General features: G+C 32.8%; 1 protein-coding gene across 1 annotated transcript in view; it reads right to left on the bottom strand.

Annotated features, from left to right (window-relative positions):
* Positions 1 to 16,248, bottom strand: part of LOC149807741 (P-selectin-like) — a 75,464-nt gene extending 59,216 nt beyond the window's left edge. The window contains exons 1-3 of the mRNA XM_089959839.1: positions 16,239 to 16,248; positions 14,325 to 14,444; positions 11,671 to 11,862 (exon numbers count right to left, since the gene is read on the bottom strand). Of these exons, the coding sequence (XP_089815965.1) occupies positions 11,671 to 11,862; positions 14,325 to 14,444; positions 16,239 to 16,248 (322 nt within the window). The remainder of the gene's footprint in view (positions 1 to 11,670; positions 11,863 to 14,324; positions 14,445 to 16,238) is intronic.
* Between the last annotated feature and the right edge of the window lie 5,838 nt (positions 16,249 to 22,086).

Genomic DNA, 22,086 nt, shown 5'->3' with positions numbered 1-22,086 from the left:
TTGAATTTGTTCTTGATTGCTCTTTGTGTTATTTAGTTTAAGCCCATAAAGTAGTAACAAAATGTACATTGCATGGATTGCTTTATATGGCTTCGTAAGGTCTATGCGACCAGTTTCTAATTTAACGATGATACAAATATGCCACCGATAAGAGAAGACGCAAGATACTTCGTTACTGCTAAGGTATGGGGTGGTAGTTAAGTCAGTGCAAAATTAAAATAATGTATTTTCTGGCTGATTCATCAACCATATTTTCTAACATGTCCTCCATTGTTGGAGTTAGGATCCGTTGTTTGATAAAAAAAAATATATTTGCATTGTGGGCATTAAGGTTTATGTGTTGTTTGTTTCGGTACGAGAATAAAGATACTCGTGTGATGTATGGTATTCATTTGCTTTTGAAGAATTAATTTTCGCTTCTAATGGATTTCTAAACGAGTAATGAAGTATTATTTTTTTTTCGAATCGGTTGGGTGACGATTGGACCATTGGATTTGGAAAAGGAAACTAAGATTTAGTGTTGGGTGAACTGCGTAGAATATTACGACAATTTTGTTCATTTTCAAAGAATCACAAATATTTTATTTCAAACAAAATATTATTTATTATATACATTTGCTTTTAGGATCATTTGGTACTGATAGGAACCGGAAGCATTATGAAATTATAAAACGACTGCATTTACCAGTGCAACTTCCAAGAGATCCGTTCCATAATCCAGACTCAAGGCAACGCAGAAGCGTGTCTCCAGATGATTGGTATCCCTTAGCACATGTCATCAAAACTGTCGAATTGAATGCCTTTCTCATCCCCTCAATACCATTTTCATATCTTAGATTGCCATTAGTTGGTGTCACAAGATCCACGCACTGTATTGCTGAAATTGTGTTACGGAAATATTCAATAAAATGAACTCTATGCCACGAATATTATATTCCTATGTGTTCTATATGATACATGGTGGAGACATTGACACTGGTGCACATAATGTTCAAAATATACACGAAGAAATACTGAAGTAAATATTGATATGAAACAATGTGAAGACATTCCGAATGGAAAGAAAAATTACCATTTCGCACCAATTCTGATGTTTTCAATAATTTACAGGTATTAATTGCAATTATTATAATCAGGGTCGTATCCTAGTCCTATTTAATTTTAAGCATTGGTTCTAAAGATTCAGTTGATATGTTGATATCGTTTTTGTCGGGCATTCTAACGACATACGTATGGTCTGAAAATTCATAATTCCATGGCGTTAGCATTACCTTTTTTAACGTCTGTAATATGAACAATTCATTTGTTTAGCTTTCACGTTATATAGTAATTCTAGCCTTCAAGTGGTGGGTATTCATGTTTTCTGTTCAAACGGTCAGACTATTAAGTACGTTGAAAATAATATTCCAGTTAAATCCGACTTCGAAGAATATAAAATGTCCTGTTATAGATCATATATACGTTAATGCCCTCAAAATGAAGTTCGACTAGTTTAAACTTACATCCAAATTTTAACGACATAACGTTTAAAAATATTTATTAAAGAAAATATCGTCCCGTTGTTACGGTGGTAAATATTTTTACTCGGATCCGAGTCAAGGAAATGGATTTTATGGGAACATTACTCTGCCCCTCTTGCTGTCATTATATGTTATTTTGTATAGAAAGGTAGTCATAAACAAAGTTACTCATTCCATATCGTCCATTATTATTAGTGGGATCATTTTTATTTGTCCCAGGTTTGATTTGAGAGAATTAATTTATTTGAATTATTCACTGGAATTGCAATTTTTTCTTTGAATTTAGGATTAAACCAATATTGTAGAATTATTTTGAACGTTTTGATGGACATTTTGGACTATGTCATTGAAATACATGAACATATTTTTACGGCAACATATTATTCACATACAAACACATTCCAAATTGGAATTAATTCAGAATTCCGCTTTAATTCATTCCGATTACTCCATAGTGTTGCACTTGCATTATAAGCATTAGGACTATTTGAGATTAATTCTGAATAGTGTAAGTTCTTTCTAACGTCTAAATGTGCATTCAAGTTAAATAATTTATTTGTTGAATTTGTTCTTTTACGTTCTTTTCATTATTTAGTTTAGGCCGAGGAAGTAGTAACAAATTGTACATTGGATATATGTATCAATATAAATACGTGGTGGCTATGTAACTAGCCGCTAATTAAGCGATGATAAAGATATGCCACTGATACAAATAAAGACGCAAAATACTTCGTTATTGCTAAGGTGTTGGGAGGGTGTTATGTCAGTGCACAATTTAAATAAGGTATTTTGCGGCTGATTCACGCACTATACTATCTAACATCATTTGCATTGTGAGAGTTAGGATCCTTTGTTTGATAACATAAAAAATATAGTTGCATAGTGGGCATTTAAGGTACAATGTTGCTTTATGTCGGTATGACAGTAAAGGTGCTGGTGTCACGTATTCCGTGCATTTGCCATGAAGGAATAATATTTGCTGCTAATGGATTTATAATCGAGTACTGAAGTATTATACTTTTTGGATCGGTTGGATGGGGATTGGACCGTTGTATTTGGAAAAAGAAACTAAGAATTCGTGGTTGGTGAATTGTGTGGAATCACGTTAATATTGTACATTTTCAAAATATCATTCATATTTGATTTGAAACACTGTGTTCGTTTTCCAAATTTTTTGTGTGGAATATTTTGATATTGATAGAAATCTGATTGTCTTGCTAGGTTTCATATCATACTTCGTCTTAAAGGCTCTGATAGTTATTTTATTCTTGCGCAGGAAAGATGTGTCAAAGCGCTTCTTTGAAGTCTTTTTCTGATTTATAAATGAATGAATATCTACCAAATTAATATTGGCCTCATTTGCACATTTGTAGCATTCCCTTAATGATTCCTATAATTGCACCTTAGGGTATGTGGCACAGTTATGAAGTGTCGTTCATACTAGTTACGAGAATTACACTACAAGGAAAGGAAAGCAATCAAAATCGTTCAAAATATATACATCTGTCCATACAAAATTGGCAAGTCCATGATTGCGGACTGCTGCAAATTTGCAAAGAAATGAAATGACACTTCAAACTTTTCTTCATTTGATATTACCTTGGTCTAGTGGCGTTTAATATAAAAAATTTATTCTAAATTTATTTGCTAAATTGACTAATTAGTTATGATCAACGCTATTTATATGTATCCATCAAGTTTCTATTAGACAGTTTTATATGTGTCTGATTTTAGTTTGGCATGAAGAGCATCCATAAAAAGTGTAATGACCATTGCTACCTGCATTACATATTTCTCCAGTGTAACCATCATAGCAATGGCAAGTAAAACTTCCCAAAGTGTTGCTACATCTTCCGCGTCCGCTACAGATATTTGAACGACCCTTGCACTCATCCACGTCTGGAAAATGAAAGATAAGTTTCGATTGTGATAATAATAATTTGTAAATAATCTATGCGGTTTTGCCTTATATAATTAATACAAATGTATATACCTTGCAAATGTCGTATAAGATTAGCAATGCACTTTCATCGTAAACATTATTTTGAACTTCACATTAAGAGATATAATTGTTTTGTTTCGCTTGAGATAGAAGGATAATTTAATAGACCCTCTTCCTCTTCCTACATTATAAAAGACAGGGATTTAGCAATTACATAAGATTTAACACATCAAAGAATAGATACAAATATGAATAACACAAGGAGATCAACTAAATGGTAAAAGTAGGAAATGTTACACAAAATAATGCAAACAAACAATGAAATGTTTCTTAAATACATTTTTTCTAGTATGACATGTTTTTATCGACATGTGTTGATTCCAAACGTCATCGAGACCACTTTAGATATTCGCGTCGATTTTTGAATATGGTTGATGTGTAGCTTCCTATTTCAAAGATATCGCTTCTAACCCAAAGTAGTCATGGAATGTTATTTATGTGAAAATATTTAGCTCTAAATAAATTCACTAATAACGTATAAGTCAAATAAGAGGGGATACCTTAAATGTTCTCACATGAAGCCTTTTTAATTGATTAAAGATCAAGAACAAATATTGTCTTCCATATCAACTGGTTTATATCGATTTAATTAATTGCAATTCAGATGTCTATATGTTTATATATTTATACGTCTGTAATTCAACAGAGACGTATTTTCTTTAACCAGAAACTACTTCAAACTAACTCAAAAAGGTTTGCAGAAAGAGAAAATAATACCTGTTTCACAATTTGTTCCAGTGAAACCTCTATAGCAATCGCATCTGAAACTTCCTTGAGTATTATAGCATTTTCCACTGTTGTTATAAAAACTGTTCCCATGTCGGCATTCATCTACGTCTGGAAGAACAAATATAAATACAGCTTCATTTTCTGTCTTCAAGCTATGTTTCCTGTCTTATATCTTGAGACTGCTGTATACTTGCAAAGTATAGTTGGTAATTAATGTTATCCGTACAAATTAATATATTTTTGCATTTGGTGAATAAAGCTGCAAAGTTGCTTATTTGTACTTCGACCCATACGTTCCAGACTTAATCCACCTCAGGATCGTCTCATGAGTAGGTATTGCTTGACATCTTGTCCCAAATTACCATACATTTCTATCTTTTTGGCAATATTAACATATATTTTAGTACGAAGATATCATCATGAAGTGCTGGTCATGCGAAGTTTGAGTTTATAATGACCACACATAAACTCATTCCAAATTGGAATTAATTCAGAATTCCCCTTCATTACATTCGGAGTACTCTATAGTGTTGCACCTGCACAATTGTGATGTTTGTAATAATTTACAGGTTTTAATTGCAATCATTATGATTAGGGTCGTATCCTAGTCCTGTTTCATTTTAAGTATTGGTTCCAAAGGTCCAGCTGATATGTTCATATCGTTTTTGTGGGGTATTCTAACGATAGACGTGTGTATCTGAAAATGCATAATTTACATGGTGTTATTATTACCTTCGTTAACGTCTGTATTATTAACTATCCATTTGTTCAGCTATACATTATATAATAATTCTAGTCTTCAAATCGTACCCAACGTGGAAGATTATAAAATGTCCATTAATAGATTATACATCTGTTAATGTCAACAAAATGAATTCCTATTATTGTAAACTTACATCAAAGATTTGACATTTTGTTGAAACAATTTTTATTAAAAAAATATCGTGCCATTGTTTTGACCCTAAAATAAGGATCAACTAACTGAAATAAGAAAAACCAAACAATTTAATAAAACGTAACAAATATTTTAATTTTCTAGGTGATAAAATGGAGAATTTAGGAGGAACTTCCAGTATTGTGAGTTAAATCCAAAGTAATCCTGAAACTTACATCACACGTCCTAAAGAATGAACTTTCCGAATACATCCGGTTCAAGAAAATGCTGATGTAATAAGCATTTCAACTTAATAATGTTTGCTTCCGTTATTATTGTTAGCATGTTTATGATATGTAATTTCACGGAGTTTTCTTTTGTAATCGTATACGGTTTTATTTATTATCTAAAAATGATCCCAAAATATTGTGTAGGTCAAACAATTATATCAGCACTTTGTAATTCCAATACATAATTTAAATCGTGATTCATCTCAAATTACATACAGCATTACATATTTTCCTTATATGTCTTTGCCATTTCTTTACGAACTGGGGTGCTGAATTGCGTTGCACAAGGGTAAGTTCACTACTTTTTAACTATAGATATATTATTTCCAATTAACAATAATTCCAATTTGTTTATAAATGAAACGGAGTTTCTGCAATACGATTGGCTGTAAACAATCATCTCATATTGATTTGAAAATTTTACCCATCGATAAATTCTGAGACTATTTTCGTTTTTTATACTTTTTTAAATATACCTAAACAATGCAGACCCATAATTGTAATACTACTGACTCATCTTTTAAATGTTGTATTCTAAAAATAATTATATATATTATACCGTTTTTTTAATATTTTTTTCAAATATTCTTTGATTGAAATGCATATTTTACAATTTGGCGTTCGTTTACTATATAGTCACGCAAAATGGCCGATTACGGTTATTTTGCAATTTTCAGCGGAATTTTTGAACAATTAGATGACAAGGAGTTAAAAGAAATAATAGGAGCGATTGAAACAGATGAAGATGGATTTGACAATAATGCGATAGATGTTACAAGCGCTGAAAATGAAACAGAACAACCAAAGATTAAAAATTCAATCACACAGCACCCGATGAGCTCACTTAGCCTAGCCATACACAACAACAACAATAACAGCATGGGAACTGGGCCGGTTATGTTTGAGGCCGCTGAGGGATATAAACCAAGATTCGAGAAATTATCTGAAAAGAACTTAAAATCTATTGAAATAAATCAATACTCAGAGGCTACTAAACGAAACATAAAATGGGGCATTGGCGTTTTCAATGGTATTGTTTTATTTTTTATTTTAAATTTGTTCGCTTATTTACGAAACGTGTGCGGCTGTTATCTCTATGATAAATACTACAACATACACAAAACTAAAAACAAATATTTATGAGACCATTATTCAAAGACATCATAAGGTTTATAAATAGTAAAACTAACATCTCCACCAATTTGACTTAACACCGTTACAAAATGTATATAATAATCCATAAATGTGATTGTTTCGCTAATTTAAATTACTTTGGATCTGTAGTCATTAATTCCTTCCAGCACTCCAGCACTCAACTATGCAACTAAACAAAACATGGCTGGTTGTGCGAGCAACTCTACATTTAACAACTGCACATTCAATTGCATATAGATAACTGAAAGGGTCTTGTCAAGTGTTAGCGGTGATGAAAAAGATATAACATCTTATTCCTGTTTAGGAGATACTGAATTTAAAAATGTGAAGTATGAAGTTGTAGAATAAACGTAAATGTGACAGTAGTTAAATTTCATTTGACATTATATCTCTGAACGGGTCTTCACAAGCATTAACGCTGTTGAGAATGATATAAAATGTTAATCATTTATACAATTTATTTAATTGTTTTCTTTATGTTAGTAAGCGATATCATCATCGTTTTCGTATTTCCATGTTGTTCATTGATAAAATGTAATGTTATTTCAGGTTTGATTGGAAATTTAATCTAGCACACTTGTTCGTTTCGTATTAGCTTTTATTATATAAGGTCATGGTCATCTGACGTAGCAGACGATACGAAAATTGAACAAGACTGTTGTAAATAAACTAAATGTGTTGAAACCATCGTAGACATCGCCCATGATGCAAAATATAAAGTTTCTGAATAAACGTAACTGTGACAGTAGTCAATATGTTCGTGTGATTCTGTACGGGTTATGTATTATGGAGCGATGTGAAGCGGCGAATGAAAAGAAAGTACGCGCAACATAAATTGGAATGCATTGTTGATGGAATAAGTGGATTTGACGAAAGAAAGGAATTGGAATTATAAGTATTAAATTATCATGGCTGGGTATTTATCGATGTGTACATTTGATCTAATCACTCACAAAGTTAACATTTGTGAGTGATGAGATAAATTTACAAATCGATAAACACCCAACCATGATCATTTGATCAAATAATAGCTGTGTGCATGATGAATATAGTTGTCAGTTGTCAGTGAGATGACAATTATTAACTTTGAAATATGGGTATTACATTTGCAGACGTAGACAAAAGAACATTATAATTTGGTATGCATATTTTATCTGTATTATGTCTTGGATTTTGTTCATGTCTTTGGTTATGTATTTTTAATTTGCATTGTGTTAATCAACTTTATCCATATTTGAGTTTATGAGATTTTGACTACTTGACTAGTGTCGTTTCTGGATGCATTATATTATATAGCTAATATACGTGTATGATTGTAGATTATATGTTAAGATTACTACTTGGAGGTAAACGTGTTTACTTGGATCCGAGTCAAGGACATGGCTAATATCCAGGGGAAATACCTGCTCTCCCTAATCTTTTACACGTTCTTTGCTACATGTTTAGTAAGATACCTGATCTTTTTTAAAACGTAAAATATTCTGCAAACGAAATGATAGGGAAAATGACTGTCCACCAGTTGCTGTTTTTATATTTTATTTTGTATAGAAAGGTAATTATTGACAAAGTTACACATGCCGTGTTTTAAGGGTTTAAGTTACATGGGAAATATACTCTCGGGGCAGTATTTACTCCCCTTCCAAGTTGTATTGATGTCTTGTATTTAATAAATAGTATAGAATGCCTTCTGCAGTTATTCTTCAATAGCAAATAACATTACATGGTGGCAGCAGTAAAAGCACAGGATTAAAATTATCAGAGTTGCAAGTGGCCTCATTTCAATTTACAAATCCGGACAAATTTTACTTTTCGAGACCTGAAACTTGGGAAAAGTGGTTTCAGCGTTTTGAACGCTTTCGTCAAGCGTCTGGACCTGGTTAAAAAGAGGAAGAAATTCAGGTGAATACCTTGATTTATTCCATGGGAAGTGAGGCTGATTAAATCTGGTCTTCGTTCAACCTGACAGAGGAAGATCAAAATAAGTGGAAGCCCGTGACAGATAGGTTCGTGTGCTATTTCATTCCAAAAAGGAATGTAATTTTTGAAAGGGCAACATTTAATCAAAGAAAACAGGAAGAGGGAAAATAGTGGACAGTTTTGCTACAGCTATCTACGTGTTAGCAGATAGATGTAATTTCGGGCCGCTATATGATGAAATGATCAGAGATCGACTCGTAGTTGGACTGCGAGATTCAAAACTGTGAGAAAAATTGCAGTTAGATGTGAATCTAACTCTAGAGTGTACCGTCAGTCAAGCTCGACAATATGAAGATGTGAAAAAGCAACGAACAACTATACGAGCAAGTGGAGAACTAATGACTGAAATGGATTCAGCAAAATCGTCTTCACTGAAATATGGGAAACAACAACATAGAATCTTAAATGTTTAAAAAAATGATGACAGCAGAAGAGGATGCATGATATGTGGAAAGAAAGTTAATCATTCTCGAGACCAATGTACAGAAAAAGAAGCAGAATACCACAAGTGTAAGAAAAGAGGACACTACGCAAAACGCTGTCTGTCAATAGTGCAGCTGATGTGACTGTAATTCCTGAGAGGGATTTACAAAACATCGGAGACCAAAAACTGTATGGGCCTGGAAACTCTGAACTTAAAGTGCTGGGTAAATTTACATGTGGACCGGAATCAAACAATGCGTTTAGTGTACAAGACATATTTGTTGAAAAGCGACTGAATCAGGCACTTTTACGCACGCCCGCGATTCGGGCTCTCAATATTATTGAACAGGTAAATATATCTTGAGTAAATGTCTCAGATAAAAACTCACAAAATGCAAGTAAAATTCATGATAAATCTATAAATTTAGATAGGGATTATCACGAGAAATATCTAAATTTGCCTAAAATTCTAAGGAAAACAAAATGGGTATATAACATAACTCTGGAACAAAAATGCCAAACCTTATGCCTTACCTACCCCAAGAAAGGTTCATATCCCTTTATTGAATAAAGTTCAAGAGGAGTTGGATAGAATGGAAAAAATGCGTGTTATTTCAAAGGTAGATGAGTCCACTGAGTGGTGCGCGGCAATGGTTGTCTTTCCGAAACCAAACGGTAGAATTTGCGTGGATCTAACAAAACTGAAAGAATAGTTAAAAGATAGAACCACCCACTACCATCAGTTGAATATTCCCTTGCAAAACTATCAGGTGCAAAGTATTTAACCAAACTTGATGCAAACTACGGCTTTTGGCAGATAAACCTGTCAGAAAATTCACGTCGCTTTACAACTTTCATTACTCCTTTTGGTAGGTTTTATTTGAATCACCTTCCTTTCGGAATCAGTTCCGCGCCTGAATTTGTTTCAGAAAAGGATGTCAGATACTCTGCAGCGACATGACGGAACACTCTGTCACACGGACGATGTTCTTGTTTTTGCGGAAAATCAAAAACAGCATGACGAAAGACTAGAAATTGTCATGAAATCAATTCAAAAGCCGGGATCGCTTTGAACGCTGAAACGTGAATTTTCCAGACGATCCATTAGGTTTATTGGACACGTTGTTGACGAAAATGGTTGCATAATAGGAGAAATTTAATTGCCATGCCTACTACATTATCGGAACCTATAAAAGTGACTATGAAACACTGATACATTGAATGACTCAGATGAAAGCGAAGCAGTGCCAGCTAGTCCAAACGGATATTTCACGTGTTCGGGAAGATTGTGAAAACCACCTGAGAGACTAAACTTGTAAAATTGAAGCTGATGTAGCTTGTTTAGAAATGTGGTTAACAGATCATGTTTCGTTTTAATGTAAACGTCCAAGGAGGAGAGATGTAGTGTAAGCCTTAATTTAATTAGCTTTGAAATATCACTTGACAGCAAAAGTAATCAGATATTAAACACCAACAGTTGCTTTATGGGTTTATGTTATACATTCACGAGGTTTTAAGTTCTGTGGGAAATATATCCTCAGGGCAGCCTTACGAGCTGTATTTGAAGTCTTGTATTTTATAAATAGTATAGAACGCCTTCTGCAGTTATTCTTCAATAACAAATACAATTACAGTATCATCAGTCTTACTGGTATCAGTTTAGTTTTCCCGGTTTTAATTTGAGAGGATTTATTTATTTGAAATATTTACTGTAATTACAATGTGCTCTTTGATTGTATGTCTAAAGCAATGTTTTATATTTTTTGAACGTATTCAATGCGGTTTTGGATTATGCCATCTAAATATGGTAGCACTATTATTAAGTCAACATTATATCAGATTTTTTGCACATAAACACGTTCTAAATTGGAATTAATTCGGAATTCCGCTAGAATGCATTCGGAGTACCTATATAGTGTTGTACTTCCGCTATAGCTATTATGACTATTTGAGATTAATTCAGAATAGAGTAAGTTCGTTTTAAAGTTTAAATTTGCATTTAAGATAAGTAAGTTGTTTCTTGAATTTGTTCTTGATTGTTCTTTGTGTTATTTAGTTTAAGCCCATAAAGTAGTAACAAAATGTACATTGCATGGATTGCTTTATATGACTTCGTAAGGTCTATGCGACCAGTTTCTAATTTAACGATGCTACAAAATTGCATCTGATAAGAGCATACGCAAGATACTTCGTTACTGCTAAGGTACGGGGTGGGGGTTAAGTCAGTGCAAAATTAAAATAATGTATTTTCCGGCTGATTTATCAACCTTGTTTTCTAACATGATCTGCATTGTGGGAGTTAGGATCCTTTGTTTGATAAAAGAAAACAAATATAGTTGCATTGTGGGCATTAAGGTTTATGTGTTCCTTTATTTCGGTACGACAATAAATGTGTTGGTGACATATATGCTAGGCATTTGCTTTTGAAGAATTAATTTTCGCTTCTAATAGATTTCTAAACGAGTACTTAAGAATTATTCCTTTTTCGGATCGGTTGGGTGACGATTGGACCAAAAGGAAACTAAAATTTAGTGTTGGGTGAACTGCGTAGAATATTACGACAATTCTTTTCATTTTCAACGAATCACAAATATTTTATTTCAAACAAAATATTATTTATTCTATACATTTCCTTTTTGGATCATTTTGATACTGATAGGAACCCGAAGCATTATGAAATTATAAAACGACTGCATTTACCAGTGCAACGTCCAAGAGATCCGTTCCATAATCCAGACTCAAGGCAACGCAGAAGTGTGTCTCCAAATGATTGGTATCCCTTAGCACATGTCATCAGAACTGTCGAATTGAATGTCTTTCTCTTCCCCTCAATCCCATTTTCATATCTGAGATTGCCATGAGTTGGTGCCATTAGATCCATGCACTGTATTGCTTAAATTATTTTATGCATATATTCATTAAAATGAAATACATACCACGAATATTATATTCCTATGTGTTCTATATGATACATGGTGCAGGCATTAAAAATGGTGCACATAATGTTCAACAAATACACGAAGAAATACTGAAATAAATATTAATATGAAACAACGTGAAGACATTCCGAATGAAAAAGAAAACTACCATTTCCCAGCAATTGTGATATTTTCAATAATCTAAAAGTATTAATTGCAATTATTATGATTAGGGTCGTATCCTAGTCCTATTGAATTTTAAGTATTGGTTCTAAAGGTTCAGTTGATATGTTGATATCGTTTTTGTCGGGCATTCTAACGACATACGTATGGTCTGAAAATTCATAATTCCATGGCGTTAGCATTACCTTCTTTAACGTCTGTAATATGAACGATTCATTTGTTTAGCTTTCACGTTATATAATAATTCTAGTCTTCAAGTGGTGGGTATTCATGTTTTCTGTTCAAACGGAGAGGCTATTAAGTACGATTAAAATAATATTCCAATCATATCCGACTTCGAAGATTATAAAATGTCCATTAATAGATTATATAACCGTTAATGCCCTCAAAATGAAGTCCGACTAGTGTAAAATTACATCAAAGTTTTAACGACATTTCGTTTAAAAATATTTATTAAAGAAAATATCGTCCCGTTGTTATGGTGGTAAACATTTTTGCTTGGATCCGAATCAAGGAAATGGGTAATATCCATGAGAGATACCTGCTCTTCCTATGTTTTACACGTTCTTTTCTAAATGTTTAGTAAGGGACCTGACCTTGTTTAGAACGTAAAATATTATGTAAATGAATTTTATTGGAACATTGCCCTCCCCCTCTTGCTGACATTATATTTAATTTTGTATATAAAGGTAGTCATAAACAAAGTTACTCATTCCATATCGTCTCATCATTACTAGTGTGATTATTTTTAGTTGTCCCAGTTTTAATTTGAGAGGATTTTGTATTTAAATTTTTAAATGTAATTACAATGTGCTACTTGATTTTAGGACTAAATCAATATTTTAGATTTATTTTGAACGTTTTCAATGACGTTTTGGATTATGCTATTAACATATGCGAGCACTATTTTTACGTAAATACTATGTCATATTATTCGGACATAAATGCATTCCAAATTAGAATTAATTCAGAATTCCGCTTAAATTCATTCGGGGTACTCTTATTTAAATTTATATTGGCCTCATTTACACATTAGTAGCATAGCTATCCCTTAACGATTCATATAATTGTTCTTTAGAATACGTTGCACAGCAATGAAGTCTCTTTCATCCTATTTACAAAAATTACACTTCAGGAAAAGGAAAACAATTAAAATCGTTCAAAAGGTGTACATCTATTCACAAAATCATTTTCAAGTCCATGATTGCAGACTGCTGCATATTTGCAAAGAAATTAAATGACACTTCAAACTTTTCTGCATTTGAGATTACCTTGATTTGGTGTTGTTTAATGTCATAAATCAATTCCAAATTTATTTGCTAAATAGACTTAATAGTTATCAACGCTATTTATATGTATCCATCATCTTTCTATTAATCATATTTATAAATATCTGATTTTAGTTTGGCAGGAAAAGCATCCATTAAGAAAGTATAATAACCATTGTTATTTGTATCAAATAATACATAATCGATCATGTGTGTCTTCTCTGATATTTTTTACATTTATGCGGTTTTATCTTAGATAAATATTACAAATTTACGTACCTTGCCAGACTAGGAATGTACTTTCATAAACATTATTTTGAACTTCACATTAAGAGATATAATTGTTTTGTTTCGCTTGAGATAGAAGGATAATTTAATAGACCCTCTTCTTCTTCCTACATTATCAAATACATGGATTTAGCCGTACATAATATTAAACAAGTCAAAGAAAAGATAAAAATAGGAATAACACAAGGAGATAAACTAAATAGTAAAACTAGGAAATATTACACAAAATAATGCAAACTAACAATGAAATGTTTCATAAATATATTATGTCTAGTATGACATATTTGTCTCAGTATTTTAAATTTCCAGAAGTCGAGACCACTTTAGATACAATCGTAGGTTTCTGAGCACGATTGATTTAGCTTCCTACTTCAAAGATATCACTTCTAACCCAATATAGTCATGGAATGTTATTTATGTGAAAATATTTAGCTCTAAATGAATTCACTAATAACGTATAAGTCAAATAAGAGGGGATACCTTAAATGTTCTCACATAAAGCCTTTTCAATTGATTAAAGATCAAAAAGAAATATTGTCTTCCGTATCAACTGGTTTATATCGATTTAATTAATTGCAATTCAGATGTCTATATGTTTATATATTTATACGTCTGCAATTCAACAGAGACGTATTTTCTTCAACCAGAAACTACTTCAAACTAACTCAAAAAGGTTTGCATAAAGACAAAATAACACCTGTTTCACAATGTTTTCCAGTGAAACCTCCATAGCAATCGCAGCTGAAACTTCCTTGAGTATTTATGCATTTTCCGTTGTTGTTACAATAACTGTCTCCATGTTTGCATTCATCCACGTCTGGAAAAATATATATGAATAGAGCTTCATTTTCTGTCTTCAAACTATAGTTTCCGTCTTATTCCATGAGAGTACTGTATACTTGTAAAGTATAATTGGTAACAAATGCTATCCGTATAAATAAATATATTTTGTTTATGGTAAATAAAGCTGCAAAGTTGTTTATTTGTACTTCAACCCATTTCTTTCTCGTCTTAATCCACGTCAGGAGCGTTATATAAAATGCTTGACATTTTGTCCCACACAAACATAAATTTCTATCTTTGTGGCTATATTGATATATGTTTTAGAACAAGATATCATCATGAAGTGCTGGTTATGCTAGTTTTAAATTTCTAATGACCACATATATATCACTGTCAATAATTACTACGTATCTTTGACGACTTCCTTTGCACTAATATTTAGCATAAGCTGACAAATGTTATAAACCTTCAGTAATTAAAAATTAAATTGTTTAGCGTTGATATTCAGATGGACGTTTGACTGTGTCTTATTTTAACCACTGATAACCCATGTCCCATCTTTTTTAAGAGAGTGATATCACAATATATGGGCAATGTACTTGTGCACAGACGTTGCTAAGTGACATGACAGCTCAGTTTAGTATAATCGGTGTACATGAGAGGCAATGATTGAAGACATTATGCTAAAGGACTTTTACATTTCGTACCATTATATCATAATATAATACAAGTTTGTAACTTAAAATCACAAGGCATGTTGATCGTCCTTAATATGGATTGTAAGTACCTTTTTTTAACAACTGAGTCATCATTAAAATGTTAGCTCTAATTAGCTTCTTGGAGTATATATTGAGTAGATAACATGGATTGAGCTGCGGCCTTTGTTTGACCAATGAAACACGTGGTTTCTTAAATAAAATGTTATGGAAATTGGTCATATATTTTCTTATCTCTTGTATCCATTTCAGTTATATGTAAAACAAAAGTGTCGAAACACAATATCGAAAGTTGACGTAATCGGCCTATTTATGACGATAATGTGAGGTTTGTCACAGGAGGAAAAGGGATATAATATGTTGAGGGAAAACACCAAAAGCGATAGTGTTTTAATTCAAAGATACCAATGGGTTAATCAATGGATCTAGACTGAACTCCAGAACCCATCCAATATCTTAGTATTTTTGAGAGAAGAATTTTTGTATGATATTGAGCTATAACTTTGCTTATCTCTTCAATTATGTGTTATGCGAACATCTCGATGTTCGCAAATGGTTCGGTAAAATGCAGTATTTGGCTAATTGGGGCGAAAGTGTAAGGCTAGTCTTTGTGCATCAAATAAAAACATCAATTGTAATATTTAAATTTGGCTGACATTAACGTTTATATTTTTCTCACACAAATTAGCAATATATAAATCATAAGTCCCTATTTTAGATCTTATCATAAACTGAATAACATATATTTTGTGATTTTGTAGCTGACATAGTCATATTTTTTTGTTGTTGATGTTTATATAAATTGAATCACACATATTTTGTGCTTTTGTTGGTTGTTATCCGTCCTTCTGGCTAGCTCTGCTATAATATTGTGTTCTTTTGTTTGGTAACTACGATTATGTATTGACATTAGCCGCCCGTTTATCTCCAACGTTGTTGCACCAGCTGTATTGTCGTCAACTAACATTTAAATGCCTTAGTCATTTTTTATTTTTCTAGATGCTTAAGTCTTGTTGTTGATATTGGAGATTCACATGCAGCGTATTGTAACACCTAGAAGATATTTCAGTTTTATCCATGTCCGTCTCTAAGGCAGTTATCACACTGCTTACCTACAGCCATGTTTTGGGTATTTATCACATTAAAAGTTTGCAAAACGTATACTGCTCTGGGAGGCAGTAATTAATATCTCAATAAATACATTTTGAACAACTGCAATCTTCACGATCACTGATGTGATTCTGCAGTTCTGTCATGATTATTTTATGTTTTTGATTCTAGAATATTGTCTTGTCAACTTACTCTCCTCTTGGTTTGTACCTATCAATGTATTATCCTTCAAAACATGTGCGTTTCATTTGGACATGTCCATTTCGAAATAATTATTTTACCAACTGGATCAAGATGTTCAATAGCATCTGCTATATGTGTAATTCGTTGGTTGTTTAGGTCTCAGTTATTGTATTTTGTTTCATATAATGCAACATCTCAAATGTCTAACCAAAGTTTATATTTATATCATAAACTGTCATAGAAAAGTATGCTCACATCAAACTTTGAAACGCATTTTGCATGCTATGTTTGTCACATATGTTTATCACTAATGCATGATTTTGCGGGAACCCTTTAAAAACTTAAAACCGAACATGGCGGCTTTCACTATACTAAATGCGACACTGAAAAATAATTTGCCTGACCTTACTACTGTGGAAACTTATCGCCTTGATTTCTCCACTTATAATGCCGATATTCAACGCATGCACGTTTCCACTTTGGACATGTTAGTATGTGGTATTTACGGCATATGATACAACATTATAGTGAAAACATTTAAAAGAGAACTACTCTTTCAAATATGTCCCGTTACGTTGCAGTAATTATTGGTGTCATCTGTTTGTCTAATAAAGTCCTTAACTTTAAAGCTTGAACCTTTCACAAAATGTTTCGGAATAAATAATTGCTTCTAGATATGGTTAGTTATTGAATTCTACCAACTAGGATTTGTAATGCGTTATATAGTCTGCCTTATATTTACAATGAATGACAATAACTTGAAAATGTGGTTTTAAACACCCAACAATAATAAATTTGACTATTTTAGCATCAGTCATTCCATCTCTCATTGATCGCAGACATTTCAGAGCCATACAATCAGCCATGAATTTATATGATGTGTGTGTGTGTGACTTAGATTTTTAACGTAGCTTTAACAATTTTCCAGTCATATCGCTACGATGTCTGCAGTGTAAAGTTTATAGTGATGTCTAGCACTGGGGCATCATGCCGCAGACATGTAGCATGATGTCCCACCTAGGAATGTTATCCTGACACCAGGCCGACTAGTCCTAACAGTAACCTCTTAATGCTGAGTGCCAAGCGAGGCAGCTGTTAGTACCATTTTTGAACGTCTTGGTGTGACTCGCCCAGGGATAGAACCCACGACCTCCCGTTCCTGAGACGAAAGATTTAACCACTAGGCCACCTGGGCGGTGAAATGAATATGGTGTATATTTCATTATTGTTATTATTGTAATATAACATTGCGTTTCTCATAGTACGAAATGTCTTAATAACCGATGACAAGAGCTACGCGCTGAAATAAATGTTATACTTTGCCATCCCTGTTGTCAAACAGATTTATAAAATACGAGCATTTGTATGGTTTCCCAGCTGTGATTATGGCTCTTTTCATTTATGTTACAAAAAAAGGAAACAGTTAATGTTTCAAAAATTAATACATATATATTTTAAATTAGCCTTTTTACTTCTGTTATTATAATACAACATGCTTATGTGGAAATCTTTCCCTACGTTTTTATTTATGTATACATTATATCAATCTTCTTTGCGTTTGCCAATAATACAACTTTCAATGTTGATTACCCACTAGATTTTAACTGAAAGATTTTGCTACAAACTCTATCAAACTTGTATCAAATATAATAAACGCTTGTCGTACCAGAAAGAGTCTTGTTATTCTTCTGATTTCTAAACGATTTCTAAACGAGCAGCTGATGTAACCATTCCATCTGAAGCTGTTGCCAAATTAAACTATACTCTGTTAATAATGTAGATGTTTTTGATGCCGTCTTCGAACATGTTTCTACTATTTGTTGTCTACTATCAGAGAATTGTTCTTTGTGTTGAGCGTTTGCGACCTAAGCTAATGATGTTGTTCTATGGGTGGTAATAATGCTTACATTGGTAATACATTTGGCATATCTCCCAATCTGAATCTAAAGAAGAGCAAAACACTGAAAATATAGACTACAAGATATTGGTACAACGGAAAGGTCATAGTGAAATCCCGTGTGTAAACTCCGAAATCGACAAATGAAGAAACACGGTAAGATGATGGAGAATATCGCATTAAGATATTTTAAATCAATATGTACAGAGGTCCAATGAATTGACGCTGTTTTTGTAATTCAACGACTACCTACTGGTAATAACCAGCTCGTGGTCTTCAATTTTATTTCATATTTAAGGTATACATATAGCCACAGTAATTTATGTTAGTAATCAGAATAGATATAAACCACTGTTACTCTTCTTTGAAGCTGTCGTGGTTTATGAAGGAATATCTGTTCAAATTTGATTTTTCACTATATTCAAGATCTGTTAGTACTTTCTATATGATCGTCACACTTTTAGGTAATGCAATTTTACACGATTCTGATTTCTTGTAAACGAATGATTTAATACTCCAAGTTAAGGAAAACATACACACTTGAGAATCTTAATGGAGGGAATGTATCCATCAAATAATCTGGAGTTCTTATTTCATCAATTTGTATAGACTGTGTTCTAATGCATTATATAAGAAAACAATTAGATATATGTTTTCTACGTCTAAGAGAAACCAGTCGCCAAGCCTGTTTGAAAACGCTAATGGGATGTATGAAGGCAGACATAATTAACATCATCATCACTCAACAGACAAAAACACTCACAAAGGATAACTGACTAAACACAATAACGACAATGCAGATCAGAAACAGTATGCATAATAAGTTAGAAAATTGTACGAAAAATGAAACGTTTCCTACAACGATCATTCAGTAGTTACATTTAGTTGTCTAAGTGACCTAAGCAAGAGAAACCTTTCGATATTGCTTCAAAGTTCAGTGAAAATGGGTCATATTTGCCACTAACATACAAGTAATGTCTAAACTGAGCAAATTTATACCACTTTAAAGGTGTCATATATTTAGTCAATAATTATCTCATGGCATACCTGTGTCTAGGCGTTTTACCTTTGTTTCTTAATCACAACGACAAGATGTAACGATGGGATAAATATCTCAAGAATTAGTGGATGTATACTCTATTAATCTCTCTCTCATCCTCTCTTGCATTCTTTGGAAGTATCAGTGCTTATCAGACGCCAATGTAGAGATTGCTCATCACCGTTTAACATTGAAAATATTGATCTTGATCATTAAAAAAGCAAATGACCCAAACAGTACTAATTAAGTATAAAGAGGTCTTGCTGATTGGCGAAAATGGACACAATGTTTCTTTAATGCGTGTAATTTAATAAAAAAGCTAAAACCAATTTCGTTTTCAAAGATACATCCATTGCACTTGTGAAAGAGGACGTATAAAGACACATCCATTGCAATTGTGAAAGAGGACGTATGCAATCTGAATTAGGGTTTGACTTCTTTAATTCATATTCTAGATCACACAAGTGTTTGAAACGATATTTTAAAGTTAGATTTGTTGTTGCGGTTCTGTGGCATTTTGTTTTAAAATTCCAGCTAAGTTCAATATTTATTATCAACTTTCTTTCTCTATAGTATTATACTTTTCTAATCAACATCCGAGAAAGTTCCAAGTTGATATCTGCACTGTATATAGCAAAGTTTGTTTTGCTAATGCTGGAAAATACTTGACATTTTTAGACTGAACCCTCTGGCAATAACTAAGAAACCTAAATTTACTATAACCATTATTACGCCCGCTTATTATTAAACGGGGTTGTGGATATGCATAATTTCATAAATGTTTATTTAAGATGGAATATTTTTCCGATATTAACTTCTTACAAGGAGGTGTATCTCGCATGTTTTCAAAATATGTATTAACCTAAAATGCCAGTTTTTATTTACTGTAATTACGCAGACAATGGTTTCGAAAGCCAAATTGTCTTTTTATCAAACGCAGAAATAAAAAGTGAAGCACCGCCCTCACAGACATGTTCTTCTTTATCAATTAGAATACCCTAATAACCTAATATTGTGCAATATGAACATGATAATTCAAAGTGGTTATGCAAGGTCGATTTCAATTACCGGTACGTGACACGCATAATCCATGAACCATATATGTTTTACAGTGACATCTGATCGTTATTGACTGTTGTTTGGAATAAATGTGGTTCATGAGAGGTTCCTTTGTGCGCTTCATCGTAGGAGCTCAGATCAAACAGATTACAATAATTTCAAAGAACGATTTAAAAAGGAAAGCTCTCACTGCTAGACCCACAAATATATATATATATATATATATATATATAGAGAGAGAGAGAGAGAGAGAGAGAGAGAGAGAGAGAGAGAGAGAGAGAGAGAGAGGGAGACAGAGAGAGAGAGAGAAAGATAGATAGATAGATAAAGGCGAGTATCTGTTTGTCTTAACATATTTTGAAGAAAATAATGGTGGTCCCAAAACTGCCGTTAATCTCCTAAATGATTGGATTGTTAAGCGTGTACTTTAAAAACAAAATTGTGTTTTGTTTTAATGCATCAGATAAATTTATCAAACTTGCTCGAAATATGCGATATGTGGTTTTGGAGGTATATATGTTATATGCTCTTATAGAGTAAAAATCGTTACGTACTGATACATACGTCAACTGATGATCCTAGAGGTGGTACGCAAAATTCCAGGTCTAGCTCATTAGCATTCAAATTCCAATTCCAATCACACGAACACGCACAGGAATAAATAAAACAGATATCAAACTAAATAAAACATACAGGAATAAATAAAATAGATTCAGAAATAAATGTAACAAAAATAAACAAACTAGGATTGAAGCGATCACTGTTTCCGATCCTGGTAGAATATACAATTAAAAATCAAGTCCTTGGCGGACTACTTGATTAGAGATGTAGTTCTCGTCTATAGGACGATGCCGACAGTGCTTCAGCTGAAACAAAATCGAACTACACTATTGGATGCAAATGCTGCTCAGTATGTAATAATCGGACATTGATAAGACCGATAATTGCACTTGATCGCCTTGTTCCACCATCAGTTACCAATACAACAATAGTTGCTAATACAATAACAGCACAACAACTGATACACATTGCACGTAAGAGTAATGTAGGAATACCTAGAGGTACAAGAACAGTTGACATACTTGCGATATTATGTGCGCTTGAGGAGTTAATAGCCGACATGGTGATGAACCAGAAATGTATTGCATATGCTATTGCTACAGAAGTTGTTGAATATTGGCAAGAATGAGCACAGCAAAATCATTTACATGATTTTAAATTTCAAAACGATTGTTGTATATTAGGAGTTCGAGAGCCAAATATCCCATATAAACATAAAAACCAGGCAAAGACGCTTGACTATTAGCAAATATGATTCCTTGAATCACGTCGATTTTACACTTTTACACTCTGGAGTTAAATCACATATTATCCTTATTACGCATTTGGTTATCGCACTATGTCGTAAAAATCATGAGTTGTAAACCAGTACGCAAGTTGAACATATGGGTCAGGAGTTGATACATATATACTTTTTGTGCATCAAAACAGAAATAATGAGGAGGAGCAGAATACAGAATAAATTATGACATTTATCGTAACTAAGACGACCGAACAACTCCTTTTTATATTCTTATCCCCACCAATCATGAACTAGAAGAACTTATAAATTTGTCCTTGAAAGGACGCTGACACATTATAGACTACTAATAAAATGTAATAGCCAGATTGC

Source organism: Sinohyriopsis cumingii, chromosome 1 (genome assembly GCF_028554795.1).
Source record: "Sinohyriopsis cumingii isolate HCF-2022 chromosome 1, ASM2855479v2, whole genome shotgun sequence".
NCBI lineage: Eukaryota > Metazoa > Mollusca > Bivalvia > Unionida > Unionidae > Sinohyriopsis > Sinohyriopsis cumingii.
This window is presented reverse-complemented; position numbering and strand designations above follow the sequence as displayed.